This window comes from Dermochelys coriacea, chromosome 17 (assembly GCF_009764565.3).
Source record: "Dermochelys coriacea isolate rDerCor1 chromosome 17, rDerCor1.pri.v4, whole genome shotgun sequence".
NCBI lineage: Eukaryota > Metazoa > Chordata > Testudines > Dermochelyidae > Dermochelys > Dermochelys coriacea.
The window spans coordinates 22882980-22908422 of NC_050084.1; the positions used below are offsets into that span (position 1 = coordinate 22882980).

At 47.8% G+C, this 25443-nt stretch overlaps 1 protein-coding gene across 3 annotated transcripts in view; it reads left to right on the forward strand.

Moving 5' to 3' along the window:
* LOC119844603 (myeloperoxidase-like) overlaps window positions 1-25443 on the forward strand; it is a 75860-nt gene that overhangs the window by 15246 nt on the left and 35171 nt on the right. For 2 of the 3 annotated variants that reach the window (XM_043499388.1, XM_038375676.2), the window contains exons 4-8: window positions 8860-9035; window positions 11249-11372; window positions 14433-14562; window positions 17139-17342; window positions 19048-19363. In XM_043499388.1, the coding sequence (XP_043355323.1) occupies window positions 8860-9035; window positions 11249-11372; window positions 14433-14562; window positions 17139-17342; window positions 19048-19363 (950 nt within the window). Of the gene's footprint in view, window positions 1-8859; window positions 9036-10045; window positions 10209-11248; window positions 11373-14432; window positions 14563-17138; window positions 17343-19047; window positions 19364-25443 lie in introns of those variants that run through there. The other variant, XM_038375678.2, reaches the window with a different exon arrangement.

The following is a 25443-nucleotide window of genomic DNA, read 5'->3' on the forward strand; positions in this document are numbered from 1 at the left end:
CTTCGTTACCAGCACTCCCAGCTATCTTGGAGACACCACTGACTTCCTGAGGAAACTACAGTCCATTGGTGATCTTCCTAAAAACACCATCCTAGCCACTATGGATGTAGAAGCCCTCTACACCAACATTCCACACAAAGATGGACTACAAGCCGTCAGGAACAGTATCCCCGATACTGTCACGGCTAACCTGGTGGCTGATCTTTGTGACTTTGTCCTCACCCATAACTATTTCACATTTGGGGACAATGTATACCTTCAAATCAGCGGCACTGCAATGGGTACCCGCATGACCCCACAGTATGCCAACGTTTTTATGGCTGACTTAGAACAACGCTTCCTCAGCTCTCGTCTCCTAATGCCCCTACTCTACTTGCGCTACATTGATGACATCTTCATCATCTGGACCCATGGAAAAGAAGCTCTTGAGGAATTCCACCAGGATTTCAACAATTTCCATCCCACCATCAACCTCAGCCTGGACCAGTCCACACAAGAGATCCACTTCCTGGACACTACGGCGCTAATAAGCGATGGTCACATAAACACCACCCTATATCGGAAACCTACTGACCGCTATTCCTACCTACATGCCTCTAGCTTTCATCCAGATCATACCACTCGATCCATTGTCTACAGCCAAGCTCTACGATATAACCGCATTTGCTCCAACCCCTCAGACAGAGACAAACACCTACAAGATCTCTATCATGCATTCCTACAACTACAATACCCACCTGCTGAAGTGAAGAAACAGATTGACAGAGCCAGAAGAGTATCCAGAAGTCACCTACTACAGGACAGGCCCAACAAAGAAAATAACAGAACGCCACTAGCCATCACCTTCAACCCCCAACTAAAACCTCTCCAATGCATCATCAAGGATCTACAACCTATCCTGAAGGACGACCCATCACTCTCACAGATCTTGGGAGACAGGCCAGTCCTTGCTTACAGACAGCCCCCCAATCTGAAGCAAATACTCACCAGCAACCACACACCACACAACAGAACCACTAACCCAGGAACCTATCCTTGCAACAAAGCCCATTGCCAACTCTGTCCACATATCTATTCAGGGGATACCATCATAGGGCCTAATCACATCAGCCACACTATCAGAGGCCCATTCACCTGCGCATCTACCAATGTGATATATGCCATCATGTGCCAGCAATGCCCCTCTGCCATGTACATTGGCCAAACTGGACAGTCTCTACGTAAAAGAATGAATGGACACAAATCAGACGTCAAGAATTATAACATTCAAAAACCAGTTGGAGAACACTTCAATCTCTCTGGTCACTCGATTACAGACCTAAGAGTGGCTATCCTTCAACAAAAAAGCTTCAAAAACAGACTCCAATGAGAGACTGCTGAATTGGAATTAATTTGCAAACTGCATACAATTAATTTAGGCTTGAATAGAGACTGGGAATGGATGAGTCATTACACAAAGTAAAACTATTTCCCCATGGTATTTCTCCCCCCCACCCCACCCCCCACTGTTCCTCTGATATTCTTGTTAACTGCTGGAATTAGCCTACCTTGCTTGTCACCATGAAAGGTTTTCCTCCTTTCCCCCCCCTGCTGCTGGTGATGGCTTATTTTAAGTGATCACTCTCCTTACAGTGTGTATGATAAACCCATTGTTTCATGTTCTCTGTGTGTGTATATAAATCTCTCCTCTGTTTTTTCCACCTAATGCATCCGATGAAGTGAGCTGTAGCTCACGAAAGCTTATGCTCTAATAAATTTGTTAGTCTCTAAGGTGCCACAAGTACTCCTTTTCTTTTTGCGAATACAGACCAACACGGCTGCTACTCTGAAACCTATCCTTACTCTGAGGGTGGTTGGCCTAATAATTGGCCCTTGGGTGGCAGTCCTTCCCCTAAGCAGGCAAACTGTTACATAGCTTCTCTGTAGGGAAGAGAACAGCTCTCCACCCTGGAGCAGCTTTTCTTCTGCTGCCACTAGCCCTGCAGCAGCTCAGCTCCATCCCTTCTCTGACCAGAGGAGGGGTTTTTAAACATCTCAGGCAGTGGTGGATTAGCTACTGGGCACAAGGGACCCATGCCCAGGAGCCCCAGCCAATTGGGGGGCCCCTGGGAAAATGGGCACCCTGTGCCCTGACCCTGCTCCCCTGCTCTCCCAGCACTCCTGCTGGGGAGCAGAGTTGGGGGCTTGCACTGCTTCGCCTATCTGGTGCTCCTTTCAGGGTGCAGGGGCTTGCCCCCCTTGGCACTCCTGATGGGGAGCAGGGGAAGCCTCCGAGTCCCAACTCTGCTCCCTGGCAGGAGTGCTGGGCGGGGGGTGGGGGGACTGCAGGTGAAAGAGGCAGAGAGGGGCCACCACTTGCTCTGGCCCAGTGCCCCAAAACACCCTAATCCACCTCTTATCTCAGGCAGCCCTTTGTTGGGCTCAGGTGTTAGCTGGACTAACCCCTTCTCAGTTAAAAGGAAAAGGGCCTTTATCATTCTAGGGCTAACCTACTGGCCTTCTACCCCCACTCCCCCCATTGCCTCTGCTCCTTACTCTGGGACTCAGCTGCCAGTCTTGCTCCTTTTTCACTACCTGGGCCTGCAGCAGCAGCATGTTCAAACTGAGTTACAAGTGCACGTGAACACAAGTGCCACCCCCCCCTTGCACTGCTTCCTCTCCCCTGCAGCCTTTGGCTGGTGAACTCTCCCACCTTCTGCCTTGCGCACCAGCCTTCCTGCTACAGCCTGGCCCTTTTCCCATTGCTACCTGCCCCACCCACCCTTTGCTACCCTTTTTGTCCTTAGTAGCTGCAGTTTGTTTTCCTGCCCCGCCCTTGGGAGTTTTGCTTGTTTGCCTGCCCCGCCCCAGTCCCTGGGTGATTGTTAGCATGCCTGCCCTGCCCACAGTCTGTTTCCAGCCCATTTGTTTTTCCCCTCTCCCTCCGCAGTCCCCCAGTCAGTCCCCTTGCTCCATGCCCCACCCCACGCATGTGCCCCTCCCACTTTTCACCACACTAGTATTCACCACACTCCCATTGATATTATAGTCCTTCCAGGGCGCAGACCCCCTGGCCACTCCTGCACCTAAGAGGTGGACATGCTGGCCGCTTCTAGGAGCTGCCCAGGGAGCCTGCCTTAGCCCCCCTGTGCTGTGGACCATACTTCTGGCCTATTAAAATCTCCCAGATTGCTTTTATAGTCACTGGTTGGGAATTCTACCAGAGAGAAAGGTGCAGAAACACCTAGAGTTCTCAGGTGACTGCATAAACACATACCTAGGAGATGGTACAGGGACACACAGACCCCCTCCTCAGACAAGGGGGGAAATGAGAGGATAATGGAAGAGGATGTTTTGTTTGAACTAGCAGGTACAGGATAACAACAAAAAGCATGTGGAATGTAATACGTAACTTGTTGGTGTTGGGACAAAAGTCAGGCTGGAAAACTGTAAGAGCTGCCTCCTGCTTCCCTCTCCCCCCTTCCCCTGACCACTATCCCCGCTCTTACTTCTGGAGTGCCCTTGGGTTCGTCTGCCTGCCTGGCTGCAGAAGGCACCTTGTTTGTGGCTGCCGGGTCCTTTGAGGCAACGGCCGGTGTTGAGCCGCTGGGTGAGCCCCATCCTGATGTGGGGCAGCTGGTTTCCCTACTGGTTGGGGGCCCAACTGCAAACATCTCCTTCCCTGATGCCGTGGCTGCAGGTGCTGTGTCTGCTATGGCACCAGAGCCTGGCATCACCAAGGGCCCCCTCCCATTCTTGTTCCCTCAACCCCTGTGCCCAGTCAAGAAGAGCCACATCCCAGCAGCTTGGCTGCCAGGGTCCCTGGTCCCAGCTCTGCCCCCATCTCCAACCCCAGTTCTGCCTCTGATCCCGGTCCTGCTTCCGTCACCTTTTGTGAGTGCCCCCTGTCTCAGGGATGTGCCTGCACTCTCTCTCTGTTTGCGATGGATCTTTGGTGACTCAGCCCTCCGACTGAGTCGCACAGTCTGTATGGGAGATAAAAATTAAACGGGGCCTATCCACAATGCCCTCTGTAAGGTCCCTCAATTTGCAGCCCCATCCTTGGGCTCCCTCCTCAATCAGTGCAACAGGGCCTATCACAGTGCACAGGTTTGAACTGTCTCTCAGCCCCTTTTGGGCTTTCTCTAGTTGTCCCTGGTGTGGGGCCATATCCCCCAGGGCTCCCTCCCTGGAGACTCTTTGACTCTCTGGGCCTTTCGGTAGAGCTCAGTTCCCCTTCTGGGGTGTATCAATGTCCAGGCCACTTTCCCAGGGGCTGGTGGGGGACCCAGGCCCAACCTCTACTCCAGGTCCCAGCCCAGGGGCCCTATAGATAGCAGCCATCTGCCACATCCCTTTAAATAAACAGCATTGCTTCTACAATTTCCTGGGCCACTTCCCTGAAGCCCCAGTTCATCCTTCACCCTTACCTCCGGTCTTTGTCCTGACTGAGTCCCCATAGCCAGCCCACAATTCCTCCACATCCCCCACCCCTGTCAGCACTGCTCTGTCCAGGGGCCTGTAACTGCCATAGCCAGCTGCAGCAAGGAACTGATCTCACGCTGGCCCCGCAGCTCTTCTTATATCCGCCTGCTGAGCCCTGAATGGCTGCTTCCCACACAGCTGCTCTAGGCAGCTTGGAGGACCTCTCTACTGTCTTTTTCTGGGGCGGGGTATGGCAGGGCCGCAAGGCCTCTGGACCTAGTCCACCCCGTCACATGCCTGCCCCCTTAGAAAAGATTGGTGGTGCCCTTGCGGGTACTGTCTCTGCTTACCCAGTCCTTTGCCCCAGTTCAGCAGGGTCTTCTCCCAGTCAGACGTTTCTGTTTGAAGAGGTCCTTTGCCTGTGCCCCCCTAGCCAGGGCTCCCCTCCTTGGCCTCGCTTACCCAGGAAGCTTTAGTAGCCCTTGCTCTGGTTTCTCAGGGTTTGTCTTCTAGGCCTCTCTGCTTGGAGAGATTTGGGAATCTTTCATCCTAGTGGATCAGGGTCTTCTCCCTCAGGCCTTTCTACCTGGAGAGCTATTTAATTTCTGCCCTGGTTGCTCAAGGTCTTCTCTCCCAGGCCTATCTACCTGGAGAGCTATTTATGGTAATGTGACAGGTTTCGCCCAGGGTGCCACCTGGACCTTGGGTACCACTGAGCCTGCCTGACCCACCAGCCTGAGCTCCCTTTACACTGTACTGCTGTGACAGGCCCTTAAGGCTTGCTGTTTTTTTTCTGTTGCTGGTTTTCCTTCGGTGTTCTGCTCAAGAAGAGGGTTTCTTTCTCCTGCTCCTGTACCTCCATTTCCGTACTTTCCCATTGGTCTCTATAGTAGGCAGAGCATTACCTCTCCAGAACACGCAGATGCCCAACATCTTGTCTATCTGTCTTTTAGGCTGGAGACTTCTTCCTCCAGGTCTTGGTTCAGCTCACCTCCTTCACAGGGCTTCTGCCCATCATCCCCTGTGTACCCAGTGTTTCATCCCCTAGGCAGACACATTTTGCTTTCCTTGGCCAACTCTACATTCAGCCACCAGTGTCAGCTTCGCCTTCTCAAGGTTGGCCATCTCCTGCTTGGTCTGTCCCAGCTGCTTGGCTAGCTCTTTCACCACTTGAAAACATGTCCATTTTATTCCCTGCATCTGAGTCTCACTAGACTTCATCCTGATATTTAGTTTATGCCAGACAGCATTCATCTTGTTCTGCAGGTTTTAGGGGTGCCTGATGCTCAACCAAGAGTCCTGGCTATCAGTAATTTTCTGAGCTCCCAGGCCTTGTGAAATAGGTTTCCTTCTGTTTCCAACACCTTCCGTCAGGGAACCCTGCTATCCCCTCAGGGCCTCTCACTGGGCTCTTCTCCACCAGAGTTATTTCAGGCCCTGGTCCTGTGACACATTAGATAGATTCCACATGTTCTCTTTCCTCAGGATGGAGACTGAGTCTTGCCCTCAGCAGAAGAGTTGTTCAAGCCCCCCAGACTGCTTTCCCATTTCTACTGTGTGGGCCCAGTCCTGCTTCCTTGTCTAGCCCAGTTTTTCCAGTTACCGGGAGGCCTAGGTCTATGATAATACTAGTACTTCTTTCCAGAGTTCAAGTTTTTCTCAGGGCAATACCTTCTTATGTGGCCCATTTTCCCACAGCGGAAACAAATTGCCCCTGGGGCAGCCTCCCAAGCACTAAACTAAGTTGTGATGGTCCTCTGTTCTACCTTCACTATAGCCTGGGCCTCCCCCATTCCTGGCCAGGTGTCTTGGTCAGCCTGGCCTTCACTGGTCTAGGTGGCCCTCAAGGCAACTTGGTTGGCCTTACAACCATGGCTTGGATCAGGGTGAAACAATTTTGCCTGACTCACTTGCCCATAATACCTGCAGCGCCATGGTGGAGTGTTATGGCTCTTTCCTTTCTGGCATCTGTGATGGCTGGTCCTGAGTGGACACTGTCATGGCTGACAGGCTCTCTGCCAAGCCTGAGATTGGTGATCCTGGAGTTGCTGCTGCTGGACAGCTTGCTGGAGCTTTGTAGCTCCTGCTGCTGCTGGCCTAGAACTCTTATTAGAAGAGCTCCATGCTCCCCTTGCTTGCAGAGGCCAATTCAAATATCCCACTTATATATGGTACCATATATAATGGGATGCTTCCAATTCTCATGAATGCCCCATCTCTGCGTGTGCCTGCTCTCTCTTTCTCTGTTTGTGGTGGATCTCTGGTGACTCAGCCCTCTGGTTGAGTCACACAGTCTGTATTGAGATAAGACTCAATCCCCTTCTGGGATAGGCCCCCTGTTGGATGTATATCTCAGTGCTCTCTGTAAGGTCCCTCGATCTGCAGCCCGACCTTTGGGCTCGCTCCTCAATCAATCCAGAAGGCCTATCACAGTACCCTGGTTCTAACTGTCTCAGTCCCTTCTGGGCTCTCTGAAATTGTCCCTGCTCTTCTAGCAGTCTTGACCCTGATATGGGTCCATGTCCCCCAGAGCTTCCTCCCTGGAGGCTCTTTGCCTCTCTGGGCCTTTCTGGCCCCAGATCTTCAACTAGGCCACTAATAGAGTTCAGTTCCCCTTCTGGGGTGTATCAAAGTCCATGCCAGTTTCCCAGTGGCTGGTGGGAGCGACCTGGCCACCCTCTACTATGGGTCTCAGCCCAGGGACCCTATAGATAGCATCCATCCACTGTGTCCCTTTAAATAAACTGTGTTGCTGCTACAGTTCCCTGTGCCACTTCCCCGCAGCCCCAATTCATTCTTCACCCTTACCTCAAGGCCTCGTCTTGATAGTCCCAGCAGCCAGCCTGGAATTCCTTCACATCCCCCCGGCTTCTGTCAATACTGCTCTATCCGGGGTCCTTTCACTCTCTCAGCCAGGCAGGCACCATCCACTCTCCTCCAGCTCCAGCAAGAAACTCATCTCACTCTGGCCCTGCAGCATTTTTACGCTAGCCTGCTTTGCCCTGATTAGCTGCTTCCCACACAGCTGCTCATGGCAGCTTAGAGAACCTCTCTGCTTCCCTTTTCTGGGATGAGATGTGGCAAGGCTGTGAGCACTCTAAGAGGAGCCTCCAGACCTAGTCCACCCCATCACACCTCCCAGAGCATTTCACAATCACTGTCACCATCTTGGTCAGGTGGTTGGCAGTGTAAGCAAGGAATTTCTTTCCATGGAGACTCTGTTGTACAGTGTGATTCATTGAAGATTTTCACCTTATTTGACTCTGCTTTATTTAACATGTATTGCCACTCCCTCACCAAGGTGAACCTACTCTGTCATTCCTATACATTTTGTTCCCTGATATTACCATGTCCCATTGATTATCCTCACTCCACCAAGTTTCTACAATGCCTGTATATTAATGTCCTCATTTAATGACACTCTAGTTCACCCATCTTAGTATTGAGACATCTCACATTTGGTTATAAGCACTTGTGCATTTTGTCAATATTCAGTTGCTTGCCTTCATGTGTTATCTTTAAATGGGATTATTTTATGTTTGACTGTTCCTCACTGGCTCACACCTGTGCTTTACTAACTTCTTTCCTGTCCTCCATAGTAGGATATAAAGTTTCCTCTTTAATAAATGTATCCCTAAGTGATGTTTCTACCCGAACCATGTACTGCTCCAGACCTGTCAGCTTTGCCCTAGACCTTAGTTTAAAAAAATCCTCTACAACCTTTTGAATGTTATGTGCCAGGTGTCTGGTTCCATTTTGGTTGTGATTAAGCCCATCCCTCCTGTATAGGCTCCTCCTTTCCCCAAGGTTCCCCGGTTCTTGATAAACCTAATCCCTCTTTCCTACACCATCATCTCATCCACACATTTAGACCTTGCCTTTCTCCCTGTTTCAATGGCCCTGCACATGGAACTGGAAACATTTCAGAGAATGCTACCATGGAGATGCTGTGCTTTAATCTCTTCCCTAGCAGCCTAAATTTGGTCTCCAGGATCTCTGTCCCACCTTTCCCTATCTCATTGGTACCTACACATACCACGACCACTAGCTCCTCCCCAACACTACCTATAAGGCTATCTAGCGGTCTCATGAGATCCACTACCTTCACTACACTAGCAGGCAATTCACAAACCCAACCACTTCATATAAATTAGCATGATTCTGTATAAGAAGAAGCATAACACAAAGTTGAATTGTTTACAGAAATTAGCAAATGTTTGCCAAGCAGGGGTTACAGACTGGAATGGTGTGTCCCTTACAGCGATGACCTGGGAACCCTGAGGCTGCTGGTCAGAGAGCAGGAAAGATCAGTGTGGAGCTGGCTGCTGCAGCTCGGCTCCTCCATTGTTTTGGGCCTGACCTTAATTCCCACATACCAATGCAGGTCTCATTTTAGAGGGCTGGGCTGTGGACAGCAGTGACTGGTGCACTACTTCAGGATCCTTTTTTTTCCAGAGCAAAAGAGACCATAGGGGAAATGGATGTCAGCCCCTCAGATTTCCTGAAACATTTAAAGGAGCCAGTGGGAGGAACCAGGTCTGCAATCCGAGCTGCCGATTACATGGAAACTACCCTGAGCCTGCTGAAGAAGAAGCTGCTTCGGATCGTGAAAGGAAAGTTTAATATCACAGGTACTGTGCACATAAGACTGTAAATGGCTAATTAGCTGGAAACCTGTCAATGTGTAACATGAATGACTTTTGGAAGACACTTTTGAAAAAGATAGAAGTAGTAACAAGGAAGTCCTGTAAGAACTAGCTTCTCAGCTAGTACCTGTAAACAAGCTTAGAGCTTGGCACAGCAGAAAAAAAGCATAACAAACTTAGATTGCTGTGTGGAAGGGGAAACTGAGGCACCCCATCTCATGGCATTGGTGGCTAAATGCCAAGACACCTACACTCTAAAATATATTAATATCTACATTGTGTTAACAATGCTGTACACTAAAAGGCTTTCAGGCAATTTGGAAAAAAACCCAGGACTTTGTAAAAACATCTGTGAATAACTAAAATTTTTGGTAACACTGGGAAGTTAGACAACCAAGACCTAAAGAGGATTTTAGGCACACTGCCTTTGAATTAGTCAGTGACCAACCCTCAGGGGGAGGGGGGAAGGTGTGACCTATGTCCCATATTCTTCATAGAGATATTGTTATGATATGAATATGACATAACTAAAATGTATTCTATGCAAGATGGGTCATGTGAGGTATCATTGGAAAGGTTATCATTTACTGAATATGATTATCCTATTTGTATACATGTATCATTTCTATATCTGAAGTTAGGAATATGGACTATGTATCAAATACAAAAGTGTTTTCACCTGGGGACTGCCCACCAAACAAAATGCAATCTGTCTGGCTGGTTAGCCAATGGGCCATTAGGGAGAACAATAGGACTTTGAAGATGCTAATCTCCCACCTTCCTGGGAAGTCTTCTGGAGGATTTATGGCTGCTTTGACATGGCAGGGTCATGTGATCATGTCACCTGGTACTGGACTCCATCTTGGACAGCTAGTATTTTTCCACAAAGAGGGTGGGGATCAAACTGGGAAACGAAGGATTCCTGCCATATATAAATCCTATTTAAGGCAGGGAAATGAGTTAATCAGGGTTGGTTCTTCACTGAATCCCTGTCCAAGATGACTGCTGAAAACATCTAAAATTGAATTGGGAAAGAAAGGACTGGACCCAGGCTAGAAGGTCTCTGGTCTGTGAAAGTAATATCTGGCATTCTAAGATGCCAAGCAAGAGCAATTTGTCTTCAAGAATTTCTGAAACCTGCTTAAAAAAACATTTAGGGTGAGAAATTACTACGTGTAGCCAGTTTCTTTAATGTATTAAGTTTAGTTTGTATATTTGCTTTATTTGCTCAGTAATCTATAAGGGATAGCAAACAGATCAAAGCAATTACTTAAAATCTGTCCTTTGCAGTTAATAAACTTGTTTTCTTTTCTTTAAACCAGTTTGTGCAATCCATAACTGGAGGGCAAAAAGCTGTGCATATCTGCCTTCACACTGAGGGAGGGGGCGATTTTCATGTGCTTACTCTGTACAGATTTCTGTGCAGTGCAAGACAATACAATGTTGGGTTTACACACAAGAGAGGGTGTGCACTTGAGTGCTGGGCAATTCCTGAGCTGAGTCTTCTCACACAGAGCTGATCTCAGTGTCTGTGTTTTTCTGCAGCTGGGTGTGGCTCTACCTGCATGTTGCTGGAGGAAGCTTGAGGGCCTGGCTCAGCAGGGCAGTGTAAGGGAACCCAGACTGGTGGAACTGGCAGGCTCAATGGTACCCCAATACATCAGGTGGCAGTCCAGATGGGGAATAACCCATCACACTGGCCTCGCCTTCTCCTCCTGCCCCATCCTTTAATTTTCCCATTGCTTCGTCCCTACCTAGTCCCCTTGACCTAGCCTCAAATTATGTCCCCATAGTAATTGAAAACACCATACATTTTAAACCCCCCAAAAGGAACTTTATCTCATCATTATTTGAATCAGGCAGGTATACTAAATGTAGGGATTTTGTCATTGGCACTTTTGAATCAGTCCCGATACCTGTCCTCCACTTCGGATGCTCCAAAACTGCTGAGAGATGAAGGTTGCAAACAATATGATTCCTAGAACATGAAGTACTGAGTGTGTTCCTGAACATGAAGCTGGCCTTTGTTCTCCAGGAAAACTGGTGTATTCTGTTGGTATAAACTAGAAAGAGTTTTTAAATGAGATGCTATTTGTTTGTAGAGCTTTCCTGCTGAGGGAGCCATGCAATGGAACTATTGGTGACTGTTGCAGAAATTATGACAGAAATGACATCACTCTGATTGGCTTGTCTTGCAGATGTACTAAGTAGGAAGCAGCAGGAAATGATTTCCAAGGCAACTGGTTGCGACTATCAGATTCGTTCCGTTAAGTGCCCGAAGAGTAGCATTTACCGGACCATTACTGGAGAATGCAACAATAGGTAAAGCATTGATTTTTTCATATGTAATAGAGGGTCTTCAGCGTATACAGTGTCCAGTATAGATACATTAATGTTATCTGTATAATACCATTCCAGCAAGCAGAAACAATTGTATTAGTAGTTATTTGTATTGTGTTAACATTGAGGGGTCCAAGAGAGGTGCTGTACAAACACATAACAAAGAGATTTTAACCTGGAGGAGTGTAGCAGGCTTCGCTCAGGGGCCTATTGGTCAAACTGTGGACAAACTGTCTCTCCAAGACTTGAGGCTGGTCTTCCAGGCAGTCCTGGGGCCCAGCAGCCAAGCCACCATTCATCATCCCCTCCCCGGCCCTGGAGTCCTCCGATATCTCTCAGGAAGCCAGGAGAAGAGGGAAGAATAGGGGGATCCGGGCCCTTCCTCACCACCGAATCCCAGGGAAGGGCCCAACGGAGAGAGGCAAGGGATGGTTCAGTCCCTTCTGACTGCCATTCTGAATCAGCCTCCCCTGTATCACTTCCTACCTTCTTGTTTCCCTTCAGTTTGGGGCATGGCCCAGCCTAGCCTTCTGCTTACACAGTGTTGGTAATTCCGGACTTCAGCTGTAGGTGGGCAGGGATGCTTCCTAGCTCACCCTTGGAATCCAGTTGTCCCCTCTTAGTCAGGGGAAAGGGGATCCCAGCCAATCCCTGTCCTTCCCCTGTAGATTGCTCTGCCTCAGTGGCTGCAGCCTGTCTGATTTCTTGTAGTCAGTGTCTCCTGCACACACCCCTCTGGGGGGAGGGATAGCTCAATGGTTTGAGCATTGGCCTGTTAAACCGAGGGTTGTAAGTTCAATCCTCAAGGGGGCCATTTAGGGATCTGGGCAAAAATTGGGGATTGGCCCTGCTTTGAGCAGGGGGTTGGACTAGATGATCTCCTGAGGTCCCTTCCAACCCTGATATTCTATGATTCTCTGCCAGAACTCCCTTTTAAGCAGGTCTTCCATAGCAAGCATGCCCGGCAGCTGCTGAGGAGCAGGGCCTTCTTGGCCCAATACTGTTCCACCATTCCTTTTACCATGGTGTGAGGTCTGTAAACCCCATCACAAGGAGGTCTGGAATTTCTTTAAGTCAAAGGTTCAAAAATTATCTGGAATTTGCATTCCATGCAAAGGGCAAAGCTTGTAGGGAAGAGCACCACACTTAACTAGATGAATAACCACCTCAAAGTGATACTAGAACTAAGATGACAGCGTACAATGAATCATAGAAATGTAGGGCTGGAAGGAACCTCGAGAGGTCATTGAGTTCATCCCTTCTGTGCTGGGGAAGGACCAAATAAACCTAGACCATCCCTGACAGGGGTTTCTCCAACCTGTTCTTAAAACCCTCGAATGACAGGGATTCCACAATCTCCATTGGTAATCTATTCCAGTGCTTAACTATCCTGACAAAGTGTTTTCCTTATAGCTAACCTAAATCGCTCTTGCTGCAGATTAACCTCATTGCTTCTCATCCTAACCACAGTGGCTATGAAGAATGATTGATCACCATACTTGTTTATAAGAGCCCTTTACATAAATGAACGTCCCCTCAGTCTTCTTCTCCAGACTAAACATGCCCAGTTGTATTAAACCTTTCCTCATAGGTCAGGTTTTCTAAACCTTTTTTCATTTTTATTGTTCTTCCCAGACTCTCTCCAATTTGTCCCCTTCTTTCCCAAAGTGTGGCATCCAGAACTGGACACAAGACTACAGCTGAGGCCTCCCCAGTGCTGAGTAGAGCAGAATAATTGCCTCCTGTACTTTACATACAATACAAACCAGAATGATATTAGCCTTTTTTGCAACTGCATCACATAATTGGTTCATATTCAATTTGTGATCCAATGTAACTTCTGTATAATTTTCTGAAGTACTACTGCCAAGTCAGTTAATTCCCCATTTTGTATTTGGGCATTTGATTTTTCCTTCCTAAATGTAGTCCTTTGCACTTGTCTTTATTTAATTTTATCTTATTGATTTCTGACCATTTCTCCAATTTATTATGGTCATTTTGAATTTGAATCCTGTCCTCCAAACTGCTTGCAACCCCTTCCAGCTTGGAAGAATGAAAGAAGGGATTGATCATCCGAGAAAGCTACATCTTGGTGGTCAAAAATGTAGGGTTGAAGAGAGAATTGCTAAAAGTGAAGCTAAGTTAGTCTTTGTAAAGGAAATTTAAGCATGTGGCCCATCAAGGTAATCCACTGGCAGGCCACCAGACAGTTTGTTTACATTTGCATGGCCTCCTGCAGCTCCCAGTGGCTGTGGTTTGCTGTTCCCAGCCAATTGGAGCTGCAGGAACGTGCTGGCTGCTGCTTCCCGCAGCTCCCATTGGCCAGGAATGGCAAACCGTGGCCACTGGGAGCTGCGAGCAGCCATGCAAATGTAAACAAACTGTCTGGCGGCCTGCCAGCGGATTACTCTGATGGCCCGCATGTGGCCTCCCCGGGCCGCAGGTTGCCCACCGCTGGCATAGGGGCTCTTTGCCTCACCTGCAGTAAGGCTGGAAGGCTCTTGTCAATTTCACAGGCAGCCAGGAAGCCAAAAAATTGCCTTTCAGCTCTCCCAAAAGAGAAAGTTTTTTTAAATCCCTTCCCTTGAAAAGTTTTATGTTTTTGATATTTTGTCTTGGCTTGGGATGAAAACGTTTCTAAAAACACACATTTTTCCATGGGAATGGATTCCCATTTTTGGGTCAGCTCTCGTTGTGAGCACAGGTATATTGAGGGTTGTGAGGCACTCATACTGCCGTGATGGAGATAATATAAGTGGCTTAGGTTTAAATTCTGAATTACAAATGTGAGTATAACAACAACATGAGGATTTGTCCTTTTACCTCAGTATTAACCATAGCCTGCGCTAAGAGACTTTGTGTCTTTGCCTCGGAGGGTTGTCTGTCCAGAATATAGCTGTTGCCTCTGAACCTGAAAACGATTCCTTTCTATCACTATAGCAATTCAACTTAGGTTCCAGGGAGAAAAAGAAATTCTGCTTCTCTGCATGGTGTGTCCTTTCTGAAATAGTTTAGTTGTTTGTTTTCTTCCCAATGTTCCAGGAAGCATTCTTATTTTGGAGCTTCCAATCATGGCTATGCCCGATGGCTCCCGGCGGAGTATGAGGATGGAGTGTCTCTTCCCAGAGGATTAACTGAAGGAAAACTTTACAATGGATTTCCGCTCCCACTGGTACGAGTCTGTGAGGACATTTGATTCCTTGTTTAATCAGTGACTCCCATATTTCAGATCTGTCCATGACTGAGGGAAGTGCTCCCTGGGCAGAGGCCCAGGCCAGGCTACTGCACCATTTAAGTCTATTCTGAGGGCACAAGTGAGGCTTAAGCAGTACATATGTCTTGTGCTGGGCTGTGTTGCTTCGAGCGCTCCACACACCTTCATACCTTGGCAGGTGCTGCATGTGCAGGGAATTCATGCACACCGAATAGCATTCCTGTTACCCTCCTGTGGAGAAGAAAGCGGTCATTGGACCAACATTTTCCAGGGGTTGCTCAACCCCAGCTCTGCCCCAGGCCCCATCCCAAGTCCACCCCTTCCCCCAAGGCCCCATCCTGTCTCTTTCCGCCCCTTCCCTGAGCTCCCCACCCTCACTCTGCTCCCTCTCCCCAGCACCTCCTGCATGCCATTGAAGAGCTGGTTGTGGGAGATGGGAGGTGCTGGGGGAAGGGGGAAGAGCAGGCATGAATGAGTGCTGAGCACCCACTATTTTTTTCCGGAGGGTGCTCCAGCCCTGGAGCATCCACAGAGTCGGCACCTGGGCTTGCACTCTGCATGGGGTGAATTTCACCCCGAATGGATATGCCAGTTCTGTGCCCTGGATATTGGTGTCTGTAAGGTGGGGTTACTCCTGCATCTCCACCTTCCCAAAGTACTTTGAGACCCATTGAGGACTGAGAATGGTGTCAATGCATTGCATCACTAGCAAGCATTCTCATTCTCTCATTCAAACAGTTTATGTTCTTGCTTTCATACTCAGAGATCCTGGGTTCAAACCCTTCAGACTCCCTGACATTCTACTGCTGTCAAGCAAATAACCCACTGGCAACATGTGTGTCATGCCCAGTCCAGAAGTCAGTCCACATAGAGGACCTGAGGAAGGACTCTGTGTAGCTTGAAAGCTTGTCTCACTCACCAACTGACGGTCTAATAAAAGATATTGTGCAGGAGGTCAGACTAGATGATCAGAATGGTCCCTTCTGACCTTAGTATCTATGAATCTATTCTCTCACCCACCTTGTCTCTCTCATAGCCTGGGACTGACATGGCTACAATAACACTGCATACACACAGAGGACAATAGCCTACTACTGCTCTAAGCTAAAGGAGCAACTCCTTTAGCTGAAGAATAAGAGGTCTATGTTCAAACCCTGCTGCTAACCCAAGCTCCTAGGTTACTACAGCTGCACATGATGGAATTGTGTTTCTTCAGGGTCTTTAAATTCTAGGAAATTCTATACCAGAAAATACTGTTAAAAAGAAGGTTGCAAAGTTGAGCCCTCAAAAGTGAGGGAATGCCAGAATCACAGTCACCAGCTTCTTTCACGCCCCAATGGTGCTCAAACCACCACTCTGCTCCACTCCAGGCCCCGCCCCCACCCCACCTCTTCCTGCCCCCGCTCCACTCCTGTCCCACCTCTTCCTGCCCAGTTCCACCCCGTCCCCCGAGTGTGCCGTCCCCGCTCCCCCCCACCCCAGTGCCTCCTGTAAGCCATGAAATAGCTGATCGCGGAATGCAGGAGGTGCTGGGAAGGAGGAGGAAGAGTTGATCCAGGCTTCTGGTGGATGGGAGGTGCTGAGGGAAAGTGGGGGGAGCTGATTGGAGCACCCATGGAGTCAGTGCCTATGGCCAGAATGAACCCAGCACTCCTACTCCTTCTGGGTCATCCAGCTTGCACTCTCTCCCTCTGCTCTGACCCTCAGCTCTGTGGAGAAGTCGAGGGGAGAGCATCCACAGTACCACAATGGCAGAAGCACTTCCCTTCCTCATAGAGGGGAGAGATCTGTTCACAAAGGGTATCTTTCATGTGCAGATGGGGGGTGATGATCTCAGTCTGGCGTCAACACACGTGACTGAATACATGCAGGGAGCAGATTGGTTGAGTAAGGAAGTTCCATTTTAAGAGTCACTGTTCAGAGTAAAACCACACTGTAACACTTCCTCCTCCTCCTCCTCATCACCATCATTGTGTACTGCGGTTGTGCCTAGGACCCCAGGCATCAGTCAGAACCCCATTGTGCTAGGCACTGTGCAAACAGAACAAACATCTTCCACTCTAAATATAAGACGAGGCAAAAGGTGGACACAGACAGACAGACGGGGAGCACAATGCAACATCACAGGGCAGTATGATGGATAGGGTCTCAGCTCACCAGCTGCCTAAACACTACCTACTTTTTTTTAGGCATGATGGCAAAGGAGAGTTTGAAGAGGGGTTTTGACAGAGGACAGTGAAGTGGCTTTGCAGGTGTTTACAGGGAGCTTCTCCCAATTGTTGAATGGCAGCAAGGGAAAAAGCACAAAGCTGCTTCTTTAAAGATTCCAGTGGGCTATGAAGGCTGCATCAGTGGCAGTTCATTGAACTTCATCACTGATGTTCAGAAATTGACTTTCAGCATAACAAAGTGTTGTGTCTGATACTTTCCTGAGGTCTGTAGCTGTAACCCCTAAAGTTACAGCACTTCCCCTATGGAGCTAAACACGTTCACTGTGTCTCAATCATAAATGTTTTTGTTTTGATTCTGTGCAGGTTCGAAAAGTGTCAAATGAAATAATTCATACAGCCAATGAGAATGTCACCCAAGACCAGGAGCGGTCTCTCATCTTCATGCAGTGGGGTCAGTGGGTTGACCACGATTTGGACTTAGCCCCTTTCACTACTACAAAAATCAACAATAAAGAAGTTCATTGTGAGACCAGTTGTACCTTTGAGCCACCTTGCTTCCCAATTAAGGTACAGCTACAACCTTGAGTCTTTTCCTCCCTTGCAGGAGTAGCCCCTGGACTCTAAGACTGAGAATAGTCTTTAATAAAAGTCAGAAAAACTTTATGGTGAAAAAATAGAGAGATCAAATATGTGAATTCTTCAAAGAGCCTAAAGCACCTAGCACGCTGCATATTACAAGGGGAGCTGGTAGTAAGCAGGGGTTCTGGAACATTTTATATAGTGGGGGTGCTGAAAGCCATTGAACCAAACTGTAAAGCCTGTATATAACGGAATCCATTTCAAGCCAGTTCATGAGGCAGCACCTCTAGTTCCAACACCTATGGTAGTAACCTCTATATTTAGGTTGCCTAGCACATTCTTGTCCAAGGGGATTGGTGTCCAAACCTGGCAGTACAGCCTAGTGGGAAAATTCTGCAGTCATGACAGGCCAGTGGCGAGACTGTGCGGGGTGTGAGATAGGGGAACCTGGGCCCTCCCTGCTCCATTGGAGGCCCTATGACTGGCAGTTCAGATATACAACCTGGGGCTGATCCCCCCCCCCCACCTGCTCCCTGGGTCACTTCCTACCCCAGCCTCTGCCCCTCCAAAGTCACAGCAGAGTCTGCTTATGGACTCACCAAATGGGGTTTCTCCCTGGCAGTGATCCGAAGATTCTTCTCCATCAATCGCAGCCCACTGCTCCCGGTCTCCCCAGGGCCCTCCAGCAGCTCAGCAGATGGGTCTGGTCCAAGCGGGAGACCAGTTGGGAGATCCTGTAGCCTCTCTGTAGGAGCTAACTATGTAGAACTGCTCCCTTGCTTTATCTACCCTGACACAACTGGGCTGCTCCCTTTTGAGCTCTGCCTCCGTTGTGAGCAGGCCCTGCAGGTGCAGCTGGCCTGGGCCTGCTGGGCTACTCCTTAACCCTTGGTTCCCCAATATGGGGCTTGTACACCCCATCACAATTCCATCATAAAATACTCTTGCAAGCTTTTGTGAGAAGCTCTACTAGCTCCATTGTTTGCAGTTGACTTTTGAAATTTGGCACAGTGAAAGCCTTGGAGCCAGAGAAGTGCCCATTCATTGCCCTGTGGAATTCTGTTCACGTTTTGCTGAGACACAATAAATAGTTGAAAAAATGGCCATTTCCCCTCTGTCACTTTCATTCTTCAGAAAAATGTTGGTAGCCTGCTGAAAAACTAACTGAACAGCACATTCTAAGGCTGGGCCCACACTGCTGCCAAAGAAACAGTAGCCACCATACTGCGAATGTCTATCAGCTGAAAAAGAGTATGATGGGGAGAGACAGACTGGGATGCTGCATCCACCACCTTCCCCAAGCCAAAGAAGAGAGGGAATTACATGCACAAAAACTACATTAAAGGAAGACTATTTAGATTGCAAAGTCAAGCAATCCAAAGTTTAAAAATACCAGAATTCAGGTTGTCCATGCAAGCCTTTATTCTGTCCCCTGGAACATATGGAGTACAGTCTTTTATTATGTGATAATATACTATTTTTTCTAGGATTCCTAGGATTATGAATTGTAGATTCATAGATTCTGAGGCCAGGGGGTATTGTGATCATCTAGTCTGACCTCCTATATAACATAGGCCATAGATCTTCCCTAGAATAATTCCGTTTGAACTAGGGAATATCTTTTTAAAAAATCCAATCTTTATCAACACATCGACACTTTAAATTGGGAGTAATTCTCTTTTGTTTTCTACAGATTCCCCCTCATGATCCACGAATTAAGGACCCAAATACTTGTATGCCATTCGTTCGTACAGCTCCAGTGTGCAATGCCAGAACATTTATGCGAGAGCAGATCAATGCAATCACCTCATTCTTGGATGCCAGCATGGTATATGGCAGTGAAGTACCTTTAGCTAAGAGTCTTAGGAATCAGACAAACCAGCTTGGTTTGATGGCGCTGAACCAGAACTTTACTGATGCAGGGTTGGGATTACTGCCCTTTGAGAACAAATCCCAAAGCCTCTGTTTATTCACAAACAAGATCATGAACATCTCCTGTTTTAAAGCAGGTAAGTCATGTGCCGGGAGCACAATTACTTTTCTGAAGTGAGCTGCAGAGAAACTTAGCAGTGCCTGAGACAAACATAATGAGACATCAGAAACTATGGTGTAAAAGTATTGTGTAAGAAAAAATGGGGGTAACCATGAAAATTACACTGAAAATGGAAAGTGAAATGTTTTAAGTCAAAAACATTATTTTCATTTTAAAATGTCATTACAAAAATAAATGAAAAGTTCTAGTCAAAAGAAAAATCCCCACAGAAAACCCATCATTTTTTGGTGAAAAAATTTCAAATGGTCATTTTCCCCATGGAAATTACCATGAAAATGTTTGAGCTTTTCAATCAGTTTTCGTAATTTCCTAGTTTGTTTTTTTCAACAGACAAACAAAACAACTGTAACACCTCTTCTTGCACATCATCAACAGCAGGGTTTGTTCCAGGGTCTAGAACCTTTTGTACTTCAGCATAGACTAATACCAGTGATATGGAAGAGTGACTGCACTATGTGGAAGCAATAGTAAGCCATTTTTCTCTAAAACAATGGACTAGATATGCAGAAACAGTCTACTTTACTCACGCTCATAGATTTGGCAAATTCTTTCTAAGTAGTAATGTGGCTAAGAGGATGAGACTCAAGTGGATGAGAAACCTGGGTTCTGTTCCCAGCTCTGTGAGGATGATGTTATGAAACCTCTGTTCCTTTTTTTGTAAAAGGGGAGGTCTGACACCTGAGTCTTTGTTTAGTAGTAAGAATTATGAAGTGCATAAAATTATTAATGCCGGTTAATAGGAGAAGTGAGGTTAGAACCTATAGAGGTAGGCAAAGGTACCTATCCCTCAGCTGAAGAATTAGAGGGAAGAAGAGATCACCTTGGAGATTCAAGGTTTCATATCTGCTTTAAGAATGGCCATACTGGGTCAAACCAAAGGTCCATCTAGCCCAGTATCATGTCTTCCAACAGTGGCCAACACCAGGTGTCCCAGAGGGAATGAACAGAACAGGTAATCATCAAGTGATCCATCCCCTGTTGCCATTTCCAGCTCCTGGCAAACAGAGACTAGGGACACCATCCCTGCACATCCTGGCTAATAGCCATTGATGGACCTATCCTCCATGAATTTATCTAGTTCTTTTTTTAATCCTCTTATAGTCTTGGACTTCACAACATCCTCTGGCAAGGAGTTCCACAGGTTGACTCTGCATTGTGTGAAAAAATACTTCCTTTTGTTTATTTTAAATCTGCTGCCTATTAATTTCATTTGGTGACCCCTAGTTCTCCTGTTATCAGAAGGAGTAAATAACACTTCCTTAATTACTTTTTCTACACCGTCATGATTTTATGACCTCTATCATATTCCCCCTTATTCGTCTTTTTTCCAAGCTGAAAAGTCCCAGTTTTATTAATCTCTCCTGATATGGCAGCCGATCCATACTCCGAATCATTTTTGGTGCTCTTTTCTGAACCTTTCTAATTCCAATATATCTTTTTTGAGAAGGGGCGGCCACATATGCATGCAGTATTCAAGGTGTGGGTGTACCAGGGATTTATATAAAGGCAATATGATATTTTCTGTCTTATTTGTGTGGCAAATTGCCGGCACTACTATGATGGGTCTTGCACTTTCTCTTCTTGGCGGAGGTTCAGGGCACCATTTCTTGCCCCTGAACTGGGGTATTAACTGCCCCACTAGTGTCCTAGAGGGGGTGAGTGGAGAGAGACCCACCCTCTAGTCCGGGTCCCAGCCCAGGGGTCCTAGGGATAGCGGTAAACCGCTTGAACTAGCGGTTCCTTCCCCTGGGCAACTTCCCTCTCCTGCCCTTCAGCTTGTAGGGCTTCCTGTCCTCCCTCTGCACAAACCAGGTGACCCTTTCATAGAATCATAGAATATCCGGGTTGTAAGGGACCTCAGAAGGTCATCTAGTCCAACCACCTGCTCAAAGCAGGACCAATCCCCAACTAAATCATCCCAGCCAGGGCTTTGTCAAGCCTGACCTTAAAAACTTCTAAGGAAGGAGATTCCACCACCTCCCTAGGTAACGCATTCCAGTGTTTCACCACCCTCCTAGTGAAAAAGTTTTTCCTAATATCCAACCCAAACCTCCCCCACTGCAACTTGAGACCATTACTCCTCATTCTGTCATCTGCTACCACTGAGAACAGTCTAGATCCATCCTCTACCCTTTCAGGTAGTTGAAAGCAGCTATCAAATCCCCCCTCATTCTTCTCTTCCGCAGACTAAACAATCCCAGTTCCCTCAGCCTCTCTTCATAAGTCATGTGTTCGAGTCCTCTAATCATTTTTGTTGCCCTCTGCTGGACTCTCTCCAATTTTTCCACATCCTTCTTGTAGTGTGGGGCCCAAAACTGGACACAGTACTCCAGATGAGGCCTCACCGATGTTGAATAGAGGGGAATGATCACGTTCCTCGATCTGCTGGCAATGCCCCTACTTATACAGCCCCAAATGCCATTGGCAACAAGGGCACACTGTTGACTCATATCCAGCTTCTCGTCCACTGTAACCCCTAGGAACTTTTCTGCAGAACTGCTGCCTAGCCATTCAGTCCCTAGTCTGTAGCAATGCATGGGATTCTTCCGTCCTAAGTACAGGACTCTGCACTTGTCCTTGTTGAACCTCATCAGATTTCTTTTGGCCCAATCCTCTAATTTGTCTAGGTCCCTCTGGATCCTATCCCTACCCTCCAGCGTATCTGCCTCTCCTCCCGGTTTAGTGTCTTCTGCAAACTTGCTGAGGGTGCAATCCACACCATCCTCCAGATCATTTATGAAGATACTGGACAAAACCGGCCCGAGGCCCAACCCTTGGGGCACTCCACTTGATACCAGCTGCCAACTAGACATGGAGCCATTGATCACTACCCGTTGAGCCCAACAATCTAGCCAACTTTCTATCCACCTTATAGTCCATTCATCCAGCCCATACTTCTTTAACTTGCTGGCAAGAATGCTGTGGGAGACCGTGTCAAAAGCTTTGCTAAAGTCAAGGAACAACATGTCCACTACTTTCCTCTCATCCACAGAGCCAGTTATCTCGTCATAGAAGGCAATTAGATTAGTCAGGCATGACTTGCCCTTGGTGAATCCATGCTGACTGTTCCTGATCACTTTCCTCTCCTCTAATTGCTTCAGAATTGATTCCTTGAGGACCTGCTCCATGATTTTTCCAGGGACTGAGGTGAGGCTGACTGGCCTGTAGTTCCCTTTTTTAAAGATGGGCACTACATTAGTCTTTTTCCAGTCGTTCGGGACTTCCCCCAATCGCCATGAGTTTTCAAAGATAATGCCAATGGCTCTGCAATCACATCCGCCAACTCCTTTAGTACTCTCAGATGCAGTGCATCCGGCCCCATGGACTTGTGCTCGTCCAGCTTTTCTAAATAGTCCCGAACCACTTCTTTCTCCACATGCTGTGCTGCCCAGTGCAGTAGTCTGGGAGCTTACCTTGTTGGTGAAGACAGAGGCAAAAAAAAGCATTGAGTACATTAGCTTTTTCCACATCCTCTGTCACTAGGTTGCCTCCCTCATTCAGTAAGGGGCTCACACTTTCCTTAACTTTCTTCTTGTTGCTAACATACCTGAAGAAACCCTTCTTGTTACTCTTAACATCTCTTGCTGGCTGCACCTCCAGGTGTGATTTGGCCTTCCTGATTTCACTCCTGCATGCCCAAGCAATATTTTTATACTCTTCCCTGGATCATTTGTCCAATCTTCCACTTCTTATAAGCTTCTTTTTTGTGTTTAAGATCAGCAAGGATTTCACTGTTAAGCCAAGCTGGTTATTTTTCACTGTTAAGCCAACCTGCCATATTTACTATTCTTTCTACACATCAGGATGGTTTGTCCCTGTAACCTCAATAAGGATTCTTTAAAATACAGCCAGCTCTCCTGGAATCCTTTCCCCCTCATGTTATTTTCCCAGGGGATCCTGCCTATTAGTTCCCTGAGGGACTCAAAGTCTGCTTTTCTGAAGTCCAGGGTCCGTATTCTGCTCCTCTCCTTTCTTCCCTGTGTCAGGATCCTGAACTCGACCATCTCATGGTCACTGTCTCCCATGTTCCCATCCACTTTTGCTTCCCCTACTAATTCTTCCCAGTTTGTGAGAAGCAGGTCAAGAAGAGCTCTGCCCCTAGTTGGTTCCTCCAGCATTTGCACCAGGAAATTGTCTCCTACACTTTCCAAAAACTTCCTGGATTGTCTATGCACCGCTGTATTGCTCTCTGAGCAGATATCAGGGTGATTGAAGTCTCCCATGAAAACCAGGGCCTGCGATCTAGTAACTTCCTTGAGTTGCCAGAAGAAAGCCTTGTCCACCTCATCCCCCTGGTCCGGTGGTCTATAGCAGACTCCTACCACGATATCACCCTTGTTGCTCACACTTCTAAACTTAATCCAGAGACTCTTAGGTTTTTCTGCAGTTTCATACCAGAGCTCTGAGCAGTCATACTGCTCTCTTACATACAATGAAACTCCCCCACCTTTTCTGCTCTGCCTGTCCTTCCTGAACAGTTTATATCCATCCATGACAGTACTCCAGTCATGTGAGTTATCCCACCAAGTCTCTGTAATTCCAATCACATCATAATTCCTTGACTGTGCCAGGACTTCCAGTTCTCCCTGCTTGTTTCCCAGGCTTCTTGCATTTGTCTATAGGCACTTGAGATAACTCGCTGATCGTCCCTCTTTCTCAGTATGAGGCAGGAGCCCTCCCCTCTCGCGCGCTCCTGCTCATGCTTCCTCCTGGTATCCCATGTCCCCACTTACCTCAGGGCATTGGTCTCCTTCTCCCGGTGAACCTAGTTTAAAGTCCTCCTCACTAGGTTAGCCAGCCTGCTTGTGAAGATGTTCTTCCCTCTCTTCGTTAGGTGGAGCCCGTCTCTGCCTAGCACTCCTCCTCCTTGGAACACCATCCCATGGTCAAAGAATCCAAAGCCTTCTCTCCGACACCACCTCCGTAGCCATTCATTGAGTTCCACGATTCGACAGTCTCTACCCAGGCCTTTTCCTTCCACGGAGAGGATGGACAAGAACACCACTTGCGCCTGAAACTCCTTTATCCTTCTTCCCAGAGCCACGTAGTCTGCAGTGATCCGCTCAAGGTCATTCTTGGCAGTATCATTGGTGCCCATGTGGACAAGCAGGAAGGGGTAGTGATTCGAGGGCTTGATGACTCTCGTTAGTTTCTCCATCACATCATGAATACTAGCTCCTGGCAAGCAGCAGACTTCTCGGTTTTCCCGGTCAGGGCGGCAGATAGATGACTCAGTCCCCCCTAGGGTCTTGGTCTTCTTAGCCCACCTCAGCACTTCTCCAAACTCTTCTCTGCTTCCCTCCAAACTGCTCTCTGCTCCAGCACCAAACCACTCTGCTTCAACTCCTCCTCCTGTCTGATTGAAGCAGGGGTCTTTATCAGGTGACTGGCTTCAGGTGCTCTAATTGGCTTCTGGAGCTTTAATTGGCTTCAGGTTCTTTAATTAATCTATAGCAAACTTTCTTTCCTCTATAGGGAATGAGGCTCCCTTCTAACACTCTCCTGCTGCCATGCTGTATCACATATTCCCCCTCCCCGCCCCGCTCAACACCATGAGGTTGGGCTACTTGGGATGAGAGGCAGTGCTGTCGTGATAGGCCATCAGCGTTGCTGTGTTGGCTTCCGGCCCTATGCTGTACCTGGAAATGGAAGGGCTGCAGGGATAGGAACCATCTAGTCACTCTTGCATTCTTCTCCTTGTTTCTGTGCATCCACTGGAGTGGGGCGTGGTCTGTCACAAGGGTAAACCGCCGCCCCAGTAGGTAGTAGCGGAGAGTCTCCATAGCCCATTTTACTGCCAGCCATTCCTTTTCAACAACAGCATACTTTTGTTCCCTGGGGAGGAGTTTCCAGCTGAGGTACAAGATCGGGTGTTCCTCCTCCCCTACCATCTGCGAAAGGACGGCTCCTAGCCCTACCTCCGAGGCATCTGTTTGTAGGATGAATTCCTTCTCGAAGTCTGGGGCTATTAGTACTGGATGGCAGCAAAGGGCTGTCCTTAAATTTGCAAATGCTTCTTCTGCCGCATCAGTCCAC